Source organism: Fringilla coelebs (assembly GCF_963513975.1).
Source record: "Fringilla coelebs genome assembly, chromosome: Z".
Classification (NCBI taxonomy): Eukaryota; Metazoa; Chordata; class Aves; order Passeriformes; family Fringillidae; genus Fringilla; species Fringilla coelebs.
Window position 1 is genome coordinate 11072922 of NC_140031.1, and position 16283 is coordinate 11089204.

At 42.4% G+C, this 16283-nt stretch overlaps 1 protein-coding gene across 1 annotated transcript in view; it reads right to left on the reverse strand.

Annotated features, from left to right (window-relative positions):
- Positions 1–3597, reverse strand: part of NPR3 (natriuretic peptide receptor 3) — a gene marked incomplete at its 5' end in the record, with an annotated part of 44284 nt that extends 40687 nt beyond the window's left edge. Inside the window, one exon of the mRNA XM_084225909.1 lies at positions 2904–3597. Coding sequence (XP_084082035.1) covers positions 2904–3597 — 694 coding nt within the window. The remainder of the gene's footprint in view (positions 1–2903) is intronic.
- Positions 3598–16283: the final 12686 nt, after the last annotated feature.

Genomic DNA, 16283 nt, shown 5'->3' on the forward strand with positions numbered 1-16283 from the left:
CTTGACTCTGCCTTTGTAATTCACTTCTATCATAAAATTGTAATCTGTAGATGGAATCAAAGGGATTCCCATAACACCAATAAAAGATGTTGAGCAAAAGGAATAAAAGAAAGAGAGTGTGTGGGGAACTACTTTAACATACATTAAATTGTATTTTGTAAGCCTCTAAAGGAATGTAAAGGAAGTAATATTAACTGTTTGAAAGGGTAGAAACCCAGCAGGAAAGCAAAGATTACATATTTCAAGATTCTGAAGCAAATAAGCTATGGATATGTTTCTCACAATCTTCCAAAAATATAAACTATGCATTTAATCTGCATCTGTACCTTACCATTGTGTATGTATAAACATGTATGTGTAAAACCATGCAAAATATTCTCCCTCCACCATAATAGACACAGACCACAGTAATTCTAATACTAATATGCTGAATTTATTGACTAGGATTATTGACTCAGCCTGAAAATACTTTAGAGTTTAATTCCAGTTTAAAGGAATAAACATTCCCTCTGCTACACACATCCCTTGGACTACATGCTTACACATTAAGCACAGGCCTGCATTTGTGAACCTTACAGTAAACCAGAGCCTACAACATGAACTCTGCAGCAGGCTTACCTGAGCCCGTAAGGAAGCCTGAACTACTAATCAAACAAATTGTAGACAAGCACTTAACATTAATTATCATATTTTCATCATTATATTTTGTGGCTCCAAGACTTCAGTCATTTCACATGGCTCCAGGGACTGAACACGCAGTCCCTGGTATATGGGGTGAATGGGTGAGTGTGCCTCTTCCTCCCAGGCATCCCAGCCAGCAGCAACCTAACCCCCGGGGCCAGCCTTTGTCCTGCTTCCCACAGGACAGCTGGTGGGGCAGTTTCTGTCCCAGCTCTGGGAGAGTTTCAAGCAAGAATCCTGTATCTGCTCAAAAGCCCACTCCCAGTCAGGGAGTTCAGCGAAGGCTGACCAATCAGGTGGAACACCCACAGCAGAAGTCCTTGAAAGCGACAGAAGGTGAGGATTTAGAGCCAAGACCAGTGTCACAGCAGGTGTGACACAGGAGTCATTAAAAACTGGAAACCAACCAAGCAAAAACATTTCTAGAAAGTGCTCTGGACAGTGTGCCGCTGCCCACAAGTCCTGCTGTCCTGCTAGGGGGATCTCCAGTGAGTACCCAGAACAAATAAAGACTTTGATCTTCAGACCTCATTTGGTGCACCCTCCACATGGTGTAGAACTCTTAAAATCTGAAAGATGCCATGAGCAGCAGGGCTAAAGGAATCTGCCATGTGAGTCCTGCAGTCAGTCTTTAATGTCAGAAAGGTACAAGTGGAAGCTGGAGAGCCCCAGAAGTGTGTGGCAGGAGTCAGAGAAAAAGTAAAGAGGTGGGATGGAAGGAGGGACCCCACAGGGCACAATGGGGAGAAAGAAGAGGGCTGCTTCTGTTCAGTCATTTGCAAGTTGCAAGAATTGTGAAAGATCAAATGTCTCAGCTCAGCATAGCATTTCAGATCAGGCTGAAAGCAAGCTCTCTTCCCTGACTGTCAGCATGGTGTGAAGACTGGGGCTGGGGTGAACACTTGTCTTTTCCTGCTGTAAGCATGCCGTAACGCTCTCAGCATCAGGAAAGCCACACACACACACACTTGACAAGCATCTTTCCCCACACTGTGGTTTCCTCCAGCACTGACACATTTATTTCTCTCCATTCATTATGTTTTCACAAATGATACTTAAAAGGAAAGCCCTATTTAAAGCACCTGCTTCAGTGAATAGGGAACTAAAAGCCCTATACTGTTAGACCCCAATTATCTCACACACTCCTGCATGTTAATGATTTCACAGCAGAGTAACATCAGCAGTGCAAAGCTGCTCCATCCACAGCCTACAGCACCGTAATACCACTTCTGCCTGCCACACACAGCATGATTGTTATCTGTCCAATTCTGATGCTATTTTATCATTCTACAACAAGATATGCAAGAATTGTACAAAGGGCTTTTTACATCCATGGCTTTCTTGGAAAATACCTAAAGACTTCACCATCCAATACACAGAGAATACACATTTTCCTTTTGCATGACTTACTGGGGAAGCCTGTGGCTGGTAAAACCCTCTAACAGGAAAAGTGTTTCTGATAAGCCCACATTGCTAGGCAATATCTCACTTTAAAGCACATCTAACTACAAAACCGCACATTCCAAAGCACTTTGCTTTGCTGCTCAATGACACAAAGTCAGTTCATCCAGCCCAGACATGACTGTCCCAGATGTTTTACAAGACATTTATCTCCACGGTGTCTTGCTAACTGTTGGTGACAATAATACAGCATACACTCAGGTGTTTCGCATGCACACATTCCCTGAAATTGCCATTTTCACTAAATGCATCTATAATTTACGAGGTACTTGACGGCGTTCAATGGCAGAAGTCGTGAAAAGATCACCCGCTGCCAGGCACAGCGGGGTGAGAGGAAAACATCTTTGTTTAGTCCCTGAACTTATACAGTATCACTGCAAAAATCTCAGAGTAAACAACAGATTTGCTGCCCTGCAGACGCGGATAATGTTGGGTAAACCAGACCGCCAGCAGTAAGCTGATTTTTACCATGCCACAAAGCCCTCCTAAGGTGGTTCCCTAGGGCAAACCTCTCTCTACGCCGTCGGGAGGCAAAACTCTACCTCTGTGGGCAGAGCTTTGACTCCGGGCTGCTGCTCCCATGCGCCGGAGGATGCCTGGCCCCGGGCTGCCGTCGCAGCACCGCAGTGGGTTTCCCCACGGGCGGGGACGAGCCGCGACTCTTCCTCTCCCGCAGGTCCTTCCCTCCGCGGGATTCCCACCGCCCCAGCTGCCACCGAACGCCATGGAGGAGCCCTGCCGGGCACTCCGCCGCCACTCACCCCTCTCTCCTGTCTGGAGAGCGCGGACGACGTCGTCGATGTCGAGGTGCCGGCTGGTCTCGTCGAAGCTGTGCACGGCCATGTGGAAAGCCTCCTCCTGGAAGACCACATGGACGCCCTCCATGGCGAAGTAGCAGCTGCGCTCGGGGTTGCTGTCGCTGTAGAGCAGCGTGGCCCGGTTCCACTGGTGGTGGCGGAAAAGGGCCAGCAGCATCTCTCCCATCTTGGCGTAGGCGGGCGCGACGCGGGTGAGGTGCGAGTACTCGCCACCCTTGGCGCCGAAGCCCGCGGCCAGCGCGCCCGCCGACAGCATCGGCACGTCCCAGTGCGCGGCCAGCCGCGCCACCGGCGCCGCCGCGTACTCGCACACCGGCCCCAGCAGCAGGTCGGGGCGACGGCGCTGCAGGGCCACCATGTCCACCAGGCTGAACAGGGCGCGGTTGCCGCACGCCGAGTCCTCGTAGGTGAGCTGGAAGGCGTAGCCGGGCGGCAGACCCGCGCCGCTCTCCCGCAGGCTCCGCACCGCGTACTCGATGGCCGGCCGCACCCGCCCCAGCGAGAAGAGGTAGGCGTCGTCCTGCGGCAGCAGCACCAGCACCCGGATCAGCTTCTCCTCCTCGCCCGCGGGGCCGCCGCCCAGCGCCGCCCGCGCCGCCAGCACGCAGCAGAGGCTGCCGAGCAGCCAGGGCGGCATCGCGCCCGCCCCCCCGGAGACGCCCGAGCTCCGGCAAACTTTTTGTCCCCCCTTTCCCCGCCCGCCTCGAAATTGTTCGGTCGTGCTTTATTTCTCAGGTGTTTGGCGGATTCACAACCTGCCCCTCCCCACCCCGCTGGCGGGTCACGGACGGAGCATCTCGGCTCTGCTTTTCTCGTTCTCTTATAGATGGACGACTATTACTCTGATCACTTTTTCCCCCACGCCGGATTTCCCCGCGGGGCTGCCGGGCTGCGCCCTCCCCGCTTAAGTAGCGCGGGAGCCGCGGCGGCGTCTCCGCACGCCCGGCGCGGCGCGGCCGGGTTTGTGCGCAGGGAGGAGCCGGCCCGGGCGCTCCCTCCCGCCCGCCCCCTCCCTGCGGCCCCCCCGCCCCGCACACCTCCGCGGCCGCGCGGGGGGTGTCCTTATCGCATACATCTAACACTGATGTCTGTGTTTCGCCTGCTTTCCTGCTCGGCTGCCCTCCCTTGCCAAGCGAGTCCCCGCAGTCGGACCCGAGGAGTAAAGGAGCCCATTGCGCTTCCATTTTTTTCTTAAATATTTTGGGGGGTTGTTACAGACCGCTTAAGCCGTCCTCTACTGCTTGAGGAAGGCTTTTGAGGCACCCCAAGGGCTCAGGGCGCTCGGCAGGGCTGGGGGATTTGGGGAAGGAGGGGTTGCAGCATCGGCACCAGGGGATGCGCTGCGGCAGAGTACAACCAGGGCTGCCCTGTTCCCATCTCCTCACCCCAAAAGGTGGCCATGCACAGCATAAGCCTACGGGGAAGTTGACAGTGGATCTGTGGCCACTGCCTGTGTCCCTTTGGGATCTATCTAAGCACCCCATGCCAAGAAGGTCTGGATACCGGGTTTTGTCAATTCCCACTGTGTTGAGAGACAGTTTCATCCCCCAAGCTACAGAGGTTAACATCAGTGAAGGAGAGGTCTGAGATTATTTTACTGGGAAAAAGAGAACTTTTGGAATTACTGGGACAACCCTGCCTAGTCATAAGAGCATCCCTGCTGAGTTCTACTCACTGGCTTAAAACTGCTGCGCTTCAGATTTTCTTAGCCTTTTCTGGAATAAAGTGATGTGAAGTGTGCAAGATGTTTTGTGAAAGAGGCTTTGGAACACCTGATGCTTTTTGACTGCAACAGCCAAAAGGATGGTGCTCTGTGGAGCTTTGTGTGCCCTGTAGCAGCACGCATCCTGAAAGCCAGAGCAGGGCTGCACATTTTGATGTTTTATGGTTACTAGAGAGTGCCAGGTTTGTGTTTGAAAGGGGAGAGAACTGCTCCTGGCTTTACAGAAGGGGTTTGTTTAGTTCAGCACAGAGGTCGTTGTCAGGGCAGTATGTGTAAACTTAACTTTTGTTGCTGCCTTTGCTGTGCAGGCTGTGAATGGGAAACCTGCACTCCTGTGGTGACCATCTGCTCACCTTTAAGATGCCTCAATTAAATAAAGCAAGCTCAAAGCGCTTGTGCAATTACAACAGAGAAGTGGAATGAAAACAGCAGATAACATGATGTGGAGAAGTAATCATCAACATTTATCTAACAAGGCTCGGTAAAATAAAGAAGCTCAGAAATTCAAAGATGGGTAGTGTCTCTGAAAAATGTGCCTCTCGTAGTTTTATTTGATTACTGAATCAAACTTCAGAGTGTTCTTGAAGATTATATAAACATCCACCCTGGTGAAGCTGGTTTTGTGTGTTCCTGTGCTGTAAGTTATGTCAGGCATTTTTTGTTGTAAATGACTCCATATAACATAGAGGAGATTAAGGAGAATGTTACAATATACAACACGACAGCCATCTTTACCACAAAGCTTGCAAAAACATTTTCTTAAGACACATTTTGAAATGCTGACCTTTATAGTCATTGCTTTATGGTGACCCAACAGATGTGTTTACAGCACCAAAATCTGGTCAGATCTCTCTTGATTTCCTTCTTCCCCCAGCAGAATATCTTTTTCATTTTACATGAAGAAAACATTTTACATGTGAGCTCCATACTCTCCTAGCTGTCTTATTTGAGCATAAGCTGCATAAACAAAACAGAAGAGATAGTGACCCCATAAATCAGAGGGCTGCTGCCCTTTGTGAGGTAAAGTACTGCTGGAAATGAATAAGAGTGGGAGAAGTAGGGCCAGCATGAGGCAAATCAAGAAACAAAAGGCATCTAGCCAGTACTGTGTATCAGTAGTAGCACCAGAGTCCAATTTCAGTGTTTTCATGAAAACATTTGGCCCACAGTATGTGGCTCTTGCTCACCTGAGTAACTGCATTCAGTGTTATGGGAGCCAGTGTCTCTGTGGGCCTAGAGTGCTATAAACATTTCTGTTCCTCTTTGCCCTACGTGTTTTTGTAAAGAAGAATCCCAGCCTGTGACGGACTTATTTTTCTGAGCCAAGAACTTATGCATGAGAATTTACTTGTTAATCCCAATTCAAAATGTCACTACACTGATGATGGTACTACACCATCATCAGTTCACATATAGTATTTTCCATAGCCGTAAATTCAGCATTTCTCTACAGACATCATTTTTTTCAGCTACATAAATGCTTTTTAATAGGAACAAATCCTGCAGTTGCAGATTTGTAGCAGGCAGAATGCCCACAGACTGCAGTGAGAAGAAAGATTTCAGAATAGCCCATTAAGGACTAAAGTAATTTCGGACACAGGCTACTTTCTTCCCAGAAATAACTCAAACACAAGTCAAGAATCACTTGACTCGCTCCAGCTAGCATTAGCAGCAGCCTGAGCTGCCTGATGCCAATTCAGAATTTTTTTCACAGATGGGTTCGCTGAAAACACAGTCCCACCTACAGGCTGAAAAGATGAAATGCTTTAGCTTCGCCTATACTGCAAATATACCCAGCCACTCAGACTTGCAAACTCTTTCCCTGTTTTGCAAGGTCTATTATCTTCTTATTTTAAGGAATCTATACTCCTTTGGAATGCACCTAAAGGATTTCTAAATGCATCATGATGTAGCTTGTGTCTCTTTGTGTTCTGTGACCTTACCTTCATATACGTTTGTTATATAAAAAATCAACATGGTTTTCAGGTGGAAATACTGCAGCATTAAAACCCAAGATGAGCAAATCTGATGCTGAAAAAACAGATGGAAATGTGATTTTTTTTTTTCCTTGTAAGTGACACCAACCTCTGTGGAGATATAAGAACCACAAGGTCACAAAAGCGCACACAAAACATAGATGTACATACATGCAGATATATATATATATTCACACATGCATAGTAATAACATTTTGCTGCTGTTGGTATCTGAACAGCTTCCACGTCACAGCAGAAAGTAAAGGCAGGCAGGTAGATGTCATTTTTATTTTATGAATGAGATGCTAGGATGCAAAAGAGTGGCCCCACTCTGTTCTTTTCTGTTCTTTTCCATAGACAAACTTCTTGTCATGAATGTTTAAGGAGGAACAATAATTCTTTTCTGCTGCCTGCCACTCCAGACAACATGCAACATGAGCAAAATGCAACATGCAACACGGGGAAAATGCAGCTTTATACACAGCAAAGACTAGTTGCATTAGTCATTGGTGTTTTACAGAACACTTGTGTTTCGACTGAAGCCTATGAAAGAACATAATGGTGAGAAGTTGACATCACAATCCTCCAGATAACTTTTATTTCTAAGAAAGATGTTTTTGCAATTATTTTCACTTTAAAAAAGTATACCTACATTATCTATTTTGCAATTACTTGTAGTCAGGATAGTAATATTAAAAATGCAACTATTGCATTTTTTTAATGGTGTAACCTTATACAATACCTTGAGTCATATTGCCTCTGCTAAACTCACTTTCCTCTTCTGAGTGGACTATGTTAAAAAATATGCACTTTTTTCAGGCAACCAGTTTCTGTATTTAGAGGCAAAATCTGGATATAGAGAATATTTGGGTATAGAACAGACTTTTTTTGCTAACTAAATTAGAAGGATCTAATGAAACTAAATGGGCTTGGGTCCAAGTTGTTCCTGTAATTTTCACTTTTGTTTTCATTTCCACATGTCCTAGATAGGTCACTGGAGTGCACAGGATGGTGGCCACCTTGTTCCTCATGTGCATCTGCCTCCATCAAACAGCTGTATCATAGTTTGAGATAAAGAGCAAGTGGTGAAATACAAACATCAGCTGTACCTTACCAATATAATGGCATTTCTGTCCAGAGGATTTTAAAGGTTTTGGAAAGCAAAGATCTTTTCTGCTTGAGATCTAGTAACTCTACAACTGGTACCCATATTTCTTGTAAAAGAATAGTTGGAAATACTATCACAGTGTCCCTCAAAAAAAGAGTTGGGATTGGACATCCCAGGCCACTGACAACCGAGGAGGTGCATTGCTGTTATGTGTAATCTCAAGACAGGAACTATTCCAAAGTCTACTTTCACATGTATTCCCATATAAGACGAACAGAAGTCTCACACCATAAAGAAACCAGACATCTATGCTTTGTCTGGATATTCCTCTTTGCAGAATATGTCAGTTTACACAGTAATATCGTCCCAGGAACTGATTGATCTTTAGAAGTATTCTGACACAAAATGTGGATGATTTTTATAACTACATCAGCTCATTGATATGGTTTATGGTTGTGTTGGCACAGCAGAGCAAGAGATTTGAAATGAGCAGCAAAATGCCAGAGATGAGAGACAAGAACTTCTTAGTGGAAATTAGTACTGAGATCTCTATATGTCTTTTCTCTTGCATGTTAGTTAATGATTAAATTACAGGGAATGCATAGAAAAAACATTTTTAATACTATTGACAGATCTTATTCCACTGAGCTGATACAAAAATATTTTAAGTATTTAATTAAATAAAAATAAATTATATGAAATAAACTTGTGCTTCATGAGTCCTGTAGTTTCCAGTTTATTAAACCACTAATGTGATTTTAAAGATTAATGTAGGGACTTGGTGGAATACACAGTTGTCATTTGTCATCACATCACAGGAATGGGAACCAATGAGATTACCGAGTGAGGACAAAAGCTCCAGGAACAGATGAGTTGATGGAGGAAAACAAAGTGCACAGCAGAACAGGATGCCAACAGTCAATAAAGAGATACAACAAAGCAAATAAAAAAAGGAGACCTTACAATTAATGGTAAACTGGCCATTTCACACATCAGTTAATGTAATTTAATTGTAAGATAGATAAGGGCTCAAAAAATAAAGCAAACAGTGCTTCACAGGTTCTAGTTCCTGCTAAAAGGCAGGAACTCAGCAGTGATTGCTTCTGCCAGAAGCGGAGCAGGAGGAAATGGAGGTGTCCTCATGCTCTATGCAGAGAAAGAAAGGCCTTTTGGAAGTGTGGCTTCTGTTTGCACACTGATAACAGAGACCTCTGGAAAGTGATATATTCTTTATGTGCTGTTTGTCATGTATTTCTTAAGAGCCTGCATGTTCTTTCCATTAGCTTTCTATTTTGCTCTTTCTGACAGCATAAGTGTTTTTATCACACGCACAGAGACAAAAAACCTGCTTGAAAATATTTAACTCATTCTCCTGTATGTACACTTGTAGACTAAGGTCAAAAGGACACAAGCATTCCTTGTGTTTGTAAAAAAAAAAAATTTCCTCATGTCTTTTGCTGCCAAAGCAGACAGAAAGAGCAAACGTATGCAGTGGTGGAAATGTTAGCAGGAGTTAGACATCTTTCTGAAGAAGTAAGCAATTCTTCACTTCCTTTTTCCTCTTAAATTTTCCCAACAGTTTTCACATCAAAAAAAGGACAGAAAATATTGGGGTTTAATTCTTTTTGTCTTCAGCCTTAATTCTTATACTGTTCTTCTTTTAACACCAGACAGATCTCTTTAGGCAGATGTGTTTGGTCAATTTAATTCTCTCAAAGGCAGCTGGGAGCTGGTCCAACATAGGACAGAGAAGAGCAAGGCCTCAAAGTCATTTGTAGCTGAAGCAGGAATATTGGGTTATTGTGTACAACTGCCACAATCAATAGGACTGCCATGAGTAAAAAAAAAGGAAAAAAAAAAGACTTAAGGTCATGCCCATTCTGGCAATAGTTGATGTGAAAAATGGGGCTTTCTGGCTGGTTTCTGCTGTCAGACTTTACTGCCCTTCCAGATATGTCAGGACAAGTCCATGTTTAATTGCTCTTTACCCTCATTCTGCCGCCCTGATTTGAGTGTAAAAGGTGTTTCTGCTAAACTAGGTCACTAAAACCAGGCTAGGGAGTGGATCCATATGAAGAAATGCCAAAAGGCTGGAGGGGGTGATAATCTCTGGTGGAGAAAACAGCTCCAGGTGAGCTGCAATAACAAATTTCTTATCCCAAGCCAGCTGCACCTGAGATGGCATATTAGCTCAGGTGGTACAGATGATAAAATGCACAAATAAATGTAGAAAACACTTAACTTTTACTATATTTCCTTCTCTTGTGGTTAACCCTTGGTGTCAATATTAAACCGTGCCATTGTTTAAAGGAGTGATTGAACCTATGATGTTTGTGAAAGTAGAGCTTTATGTAGCAACATGGGCTGTGTACAATGAATGATGCAATGCTTTCCTTGTAAGGGAGAATCACAAGAAGACAGAGCCAGAATCATGCCAAACTAATGGAGAGACATCAGGGAGACATGAGAGCAATGAGAAGTGCAGCTAGTTGAATTTATTGAAACAAAAAGACTTAATATACGCTGCATTAATTACTGAATACTTCCATGATTAAATGAAACTGTATTAAACTAGAAGGATATTTCAATCAGGTTCTACCCAGATTTTACTCTGTGTTTGGTTCTTGCCCAAGAAGTCATTAGCTGTTAATGAGGGAGGAAAGAGTATATGTTAAAAATCTATGGCAAATGAACTGGAGAGGTAGTTTGAAATCAAAGAAACAATTTGCTACTGCCCAGTGCTTTTCAGTTCAGGGAAATGTACAGAAGAACCGGACACAGTATGGAATGGATCTGCTCATCCTAAAAAGCCACCAACTGAAGTCAAGTGAGCGATACTGAGCTGCCATTTCAGATGAAGTGCTGTACATCAGGTCTGAGCTGTAGTTCTCTCTGCTCTACAGGAATAGTGCTTGTTTTAAGCGCAACTGTTTTGAGAAAATCACAGACTTAGAAGGGAAGAACCATCTGGAAGCATGTTTCCTGAGACAGAGTAAAATACTAAGTTTGCTTAGTCTAGGAAAGAAAAGACTGAAAAGATATGTTGTGGTCCTTGCATACAGAGCAGATGTTTCAAACATAGTGATGAGCTGGTTTTTCTGTTCCATGCTATTGCCAAAACATCCCATCCCATTCTTCTAGGTGAATTGTGAATAATTTAGACTTTGTATGTCCCCTTGGAATATCTTCTTCCTCTGACCAGCACCTAAGAATGGAGTCCCTTCTGCCCTCTGTCCCAGTAGTTATAAAACTTTGAAATAATTTTCCAGATTAGTATTATTTTTAGTAATGTTCCAAATACTTCCAAGTGAAAAGGACACAAAGAAAAAAGCTTTTATATAACTTGTCACAAGAGGTCTGACAAAATTCACAGTTATGATGTACCTCTTTTCATCAGCTTTCATGTGTTCTTTTATTTGAAGCAATGTTACTGGATGGTGTCCATGAAACATCACTAAAAAGAGATGTTAATGAGAACATCACCAGAACATTTGAGTCATAGCTAAAAAGAGAAACCAAGAACAGACTTTTCAAATAAAATGAGTTTTTCTGCAAACATGTGAAATTAGGTCATTACTGCAATGAAAAATATGGTCAAAGAAAAAAAAAATATCCTAGAATGCAACATCTGACTTCCCTGTGTTGTCTGCAATTTCCTCCCAAAATTGTCAGATGGATGCTTAGCAGAAGATAATGCAAGCATTTTTCATGTCTTGGTATCTGGAGATAATTTCTAGTGCTACAGAGTATGACAGATATTGCCTAGAGTAAGAAACTCAGTCTGGAAAATCAAAGGTTATGGACTGTACCCAGGAAATTACTGGAAAAAGCATTTCCTGCTTCTAATGGCATTATGTAGAAAATTCCTCCATGTGCCATGTCATGTCATGTCATGGAAAACTTTGCCCACAAAGAAGATGGAGAAACACCTCTATCTCAGTAATGTGAAAATCAGTGCATTTTCTGGTATGAGTATCAGAAAGGGTTTTTTTGGCATGGGTTTTTTTTGGGTTTTTTGTTTGGTTTTGGGGTTTTTTTTTTTTTTGGTACCAATTATTTCTTAAATTTTAGAAATTATAAAATTTATCTTCTAATTGTATAGGTACTACATAAATACATCCATCTACCATTACAGAAAAAGAAAATGTTATTCTGAGAGAAAAATTATCAGCGATATCTGTAAGAAAAAAAAGGGAATTCCATTTTTACAAACTTATCTGTCAAACCCCACATTCTCAGACTTTGAATTCTGAAATGCACACTAAAATGAAATATCATATCATATCATATCATATCATATCATATCATATCATCATAATATATAATATAATATAATAATATATAATAATATATCTATTTTATAGTAATTGGGGGGCGTTAAGAACAAAAGGTTAACAATAAAGTAGTTTTTATTCTCACAAATTACATATATAACCAAAAAAGTTTTACGTACTTGGTGACATGCTCAGGTAAAGTAGAAGCTAGCTTTAATTTAGTTACAAAAACAAAGTATGCATCCAAGATCCAGAAGTCTGGCAAAAAATATACCAACATGATTTTTAACATATATTTAAGTGCAGTCAAGGACACGTGATTTTAATTTTTTTCTTAGTTTATCATCCCTCCTCATCACTACACAAAGTAGCTAACATTTTATTTTCCTTGTAAAATGACTGGTGCCTCACTGTTTGATAATCTACAAACAGGAAATGGAAGGCAGGGGCTCGGGATCCACATCTCACAGCCCAGTCATAAGACAGAGTAGAGACCAGAGTGGGAGTCACATCTGCAGACAGCACATCTTTTTCTGAGTATCCAAAAGAAAAACTTTACATGAAGACAACAAGATTTTTAAGCATAAATCCTACTGGAAAATAGAATCATAGAATGGGAGGAACCTGCTGTTATATGAGGCAGTGGCAGTTCATCCTAAAGGTAGAAGTTTGGAAAAGTATCTTAATCCTAGATACATCAATTAATAATGGATTAACAGTGCACTCTCCAAAATGTCATGTCTGAGTTCTACAAAAAGAACACTGGAAAGAGCTGAGTTTGTTTGGATGCATGCACACCTACTATTTTTTATGATGTGAGACAAAATATTGCTGGCTCAGCTATACATGCTAAATGCTAAAACATTTAATCAAGAGAACTAGGGGTAACATTGAGATGCAGGGGAAATGAGACATGAGTTATAATTGGTAAGGTTGTTATGAAGAAGCAGAAAGCCAAATGTTGTATTGAATGAAGGGAGAAAAAGCCAGGGAGTGAGAGAAGAGAAAATCACCAAGCACCTCCCTCCTTTAAAAGGCCCAAGGATTCCTAGTAGAAATCTGATGCCCATCTGATGTCGTGGAGTGAACCCTGGGTTGAAGTTTCACCTGGAAAGTGTAACCTCTGATCTCAGCACCTGTAACTATGAGCAATGAAACTGGTTGTTTCATTTTACCAAATACACCCTTATTGTGTTCTTCTCAAAAAACCTGCCAGGCCATAAAGAACAAACTGACCCTGAGTAATTTGAATGTATTATCTGAACTGCTGCAGGTATGAAGTGGGTAGTAGGGGAAAGTGGAGAGGACGTGCATCCTGGGGGACAGAGGTGGGATGAGGCTGTCATCTGTTTTCAGTTTACAAAAGGTCCGGCATTTCTGCTATTAGTGAGGATTTTCTCCCTAGCATGCACGAGTGCGTATCTCTCCTGGAAAAAGTAGAAACAAGCCCAGTATTTGGGCAAACCTCTTGGTGCATGAAGATTACCAGACTACAAACGATAGTGGCTGTACACAAAGCCACCATGGGCATAGAACCAAACCAAAATTATCTCCTTTTTTGTGTGAAATACCAGTTATTTTTCTTACCCTCCTAAAAAGGTAAGTATTTTAATAATAAGTCACTAGAACCTGAAATAATATCAAAAGTCATGGCTTAGATTTCATTTTCCTAGCATGTTCCAGTTTGAATCAGGGCTTCAGTTATTTTCACAATATTGAATGTCAATTTTATTTTTTTATTTACCTTCACACATTTTTCAGTTTCTAAATATAGATTTCAAAGACCATTATACTAGACTTCTAAAAAGTTTACTGCTTTGTTGCATTAGCCCAAGGGAAATTAATACAAGAGAAAACTGCACAAAAGTATTCTAATTCTTAAACCTGAGATTCTCATATTTGTATGTTTCCTTAATTTTGAGATAATAACTCTTTGCTTGAAGTGGGCTTAGGAAATCCACTGGGCCTGGAATTCAAATGATATATTTTGAATCCTCAACATAAATGGGTGGCATTCATACAATTTTATTTTCAAATTAATTCAGAGTTTGTGAAATTACTAAATTCTCTACGGTGAATAGAGTTGATTTAATGGATGCAAATATAAACAAACCCAGACATTTTACCAAATGCCTAGTGCTATATTACAAGTCAGATGGTTTCCCTCGAGCAGCTGGTGCAAGTAAATGGTGTAAATGTGTTACATTCATTGCTCTAAATTTTTACTTGCATTCTGATTTTTATTTTGATCTTTAGTTTTCCTAAATGAAATACAAGCCAAGTAACCCTGCAATTCCACTAGAAATTTCTGACCACATTTTTCCCAACAAAATTCTCATGAAACTTCTATTCATTGCTGATAATAATTAAAGCACACTGAAATCAATTTACACTATTACAGCATGGCTGAGTTTAGTCGCACATCATTAATTAGGCTGCTTAAGAGCGCAGTCAGTGAAACATTCATTTAATTTTGCACTTTTTGCCATAAAACCTACTTCCGAAAGCCAAGAGCAGAGCAGAATTTGTGTCTCGGCCGATCAGCGTGTTTCTCTGCTGCCATCTTCTGGCACGAGTGACAATTCTACAGTTTCCCAATTGTTTCTGAAATACTTAATTGTTTTTTCTCTTGAACAGCATCAATATACGTTTTTGTTTTATTTGGCCTTACATAATTTATCTATAAGTTTTGCAATGTTCTTGGTATCTCTTAGCCACTTGTAATTTGTCCACCTTGCAAATATAAAGATTAATATTATAAAACAAATACCTTTTGTATTACTAAACATTGTATTTCTACAAAAGATCCTACAGATATTATTAAATTTATCTGTTTAATAAATGTTTTTGCCAATATTTCTGCTGTTCATACTTTACTTTCAGACCACAAATGAACTATCCAGATCTAGGCCTGATTCTGTCTTTCTTATTTACTACACCTTCCCATTTTAATAGATTAAAATATCTGCATTATTTTTTAAGCTCCTATATTTGTGGTGAAATGCCCCGTGACATTCTCTCAACCACCCTTCATCACTGCATAACCAGATATTTGAAAGCTACATAAAACATCCTTTTTTTTCCTGAATTTTGGCTCATAGCACTTGGGTCCATGGCAGACTTAAGTTCTGATATCCATCTGGGCACATTTTAGACACTCTAAACTCCCCAATCACTGCTGCAGAATAAGGGAAGGCAGCTGTTCCAGGAGGCAGAATGGTGGTGTTGGGTCCTCTGCAGGCAGCAGACCTGACCTGTGATTTACTCTCTTCAAAGTGAGGATGTTATGCCAGGATTTCCTGGAAATATGAAATCTGGTAATCCTGCTTAAACTGGATGAGTTCACTGGTATACCAGTATGCCTAAGGTTACCAAATACACATAAGGCCTTGGGACTGGCCACTCTGGGAGTCCACAGCCACCACAAGATTGTGCTGCAAGATAGTAACGTTCCTAAATGAAAATATTATTACTAGAGAACAACAGTAGAAGAGGAGGGAAAGATGGCCGCAGAGCAAAAGTCAAGCCTAAATATCACATCTTTTTCTTACAGGTGTCTGTAACTTCCGAGCCACTGAGCTGAGGCTTCCCTTGGGACAGCGGCAGGTGCTCCTGCGGTTTAAGTCTGACACAACCACCTCAGAATATCTTCTACATGTTTTTTCCCCCTCCCCTGGGAAATCATGCAGTGGTCAACTCGATTTTTATTTTATTTTAGTCTCTCACAAAGAGTAATCCCAATCACTGATCCATCCTTGACTGAACATCTGTGTCAGGGGGAATGGTAGCCAAGTATCCCTGGGTTCTGGAGTGTGTCCAGAGCAGGTCAAGGAGCTGGGGAAGGGTCTGGAGCACAAGTGTGAAAAGGAGCAGCTGAGGGAGCTGGGGGTGTTTGAAGAAAAGTAGGTTCAGGGGAGACCTGATCACTCCCTACAACTCCCTGACAGGAGAGTGTAGCCAGGTGGGAATCCCCCTCTTCTTCCAGGCGACAACTGACAGAACTAGAAGACCGTCTTCAGCTGCGCCATGGAAGGTTTAGGCTGGACATAGGAGGAATTTCTCCACAGAAAGGGTGATTCGACACTGGAACAGGCTGCCCGGGGGGTGGTGGAGTCGCCGTCCCTGGAAGTGTTCAAGCAAAGACTGGACATGGCACTTAGCGCCGTGATCTGCTTGACAACGTGGCGTTCGGTGACAGGTCGGACTCGCTGATCTCGGGGATCTTTTCCAACTTAATCGATT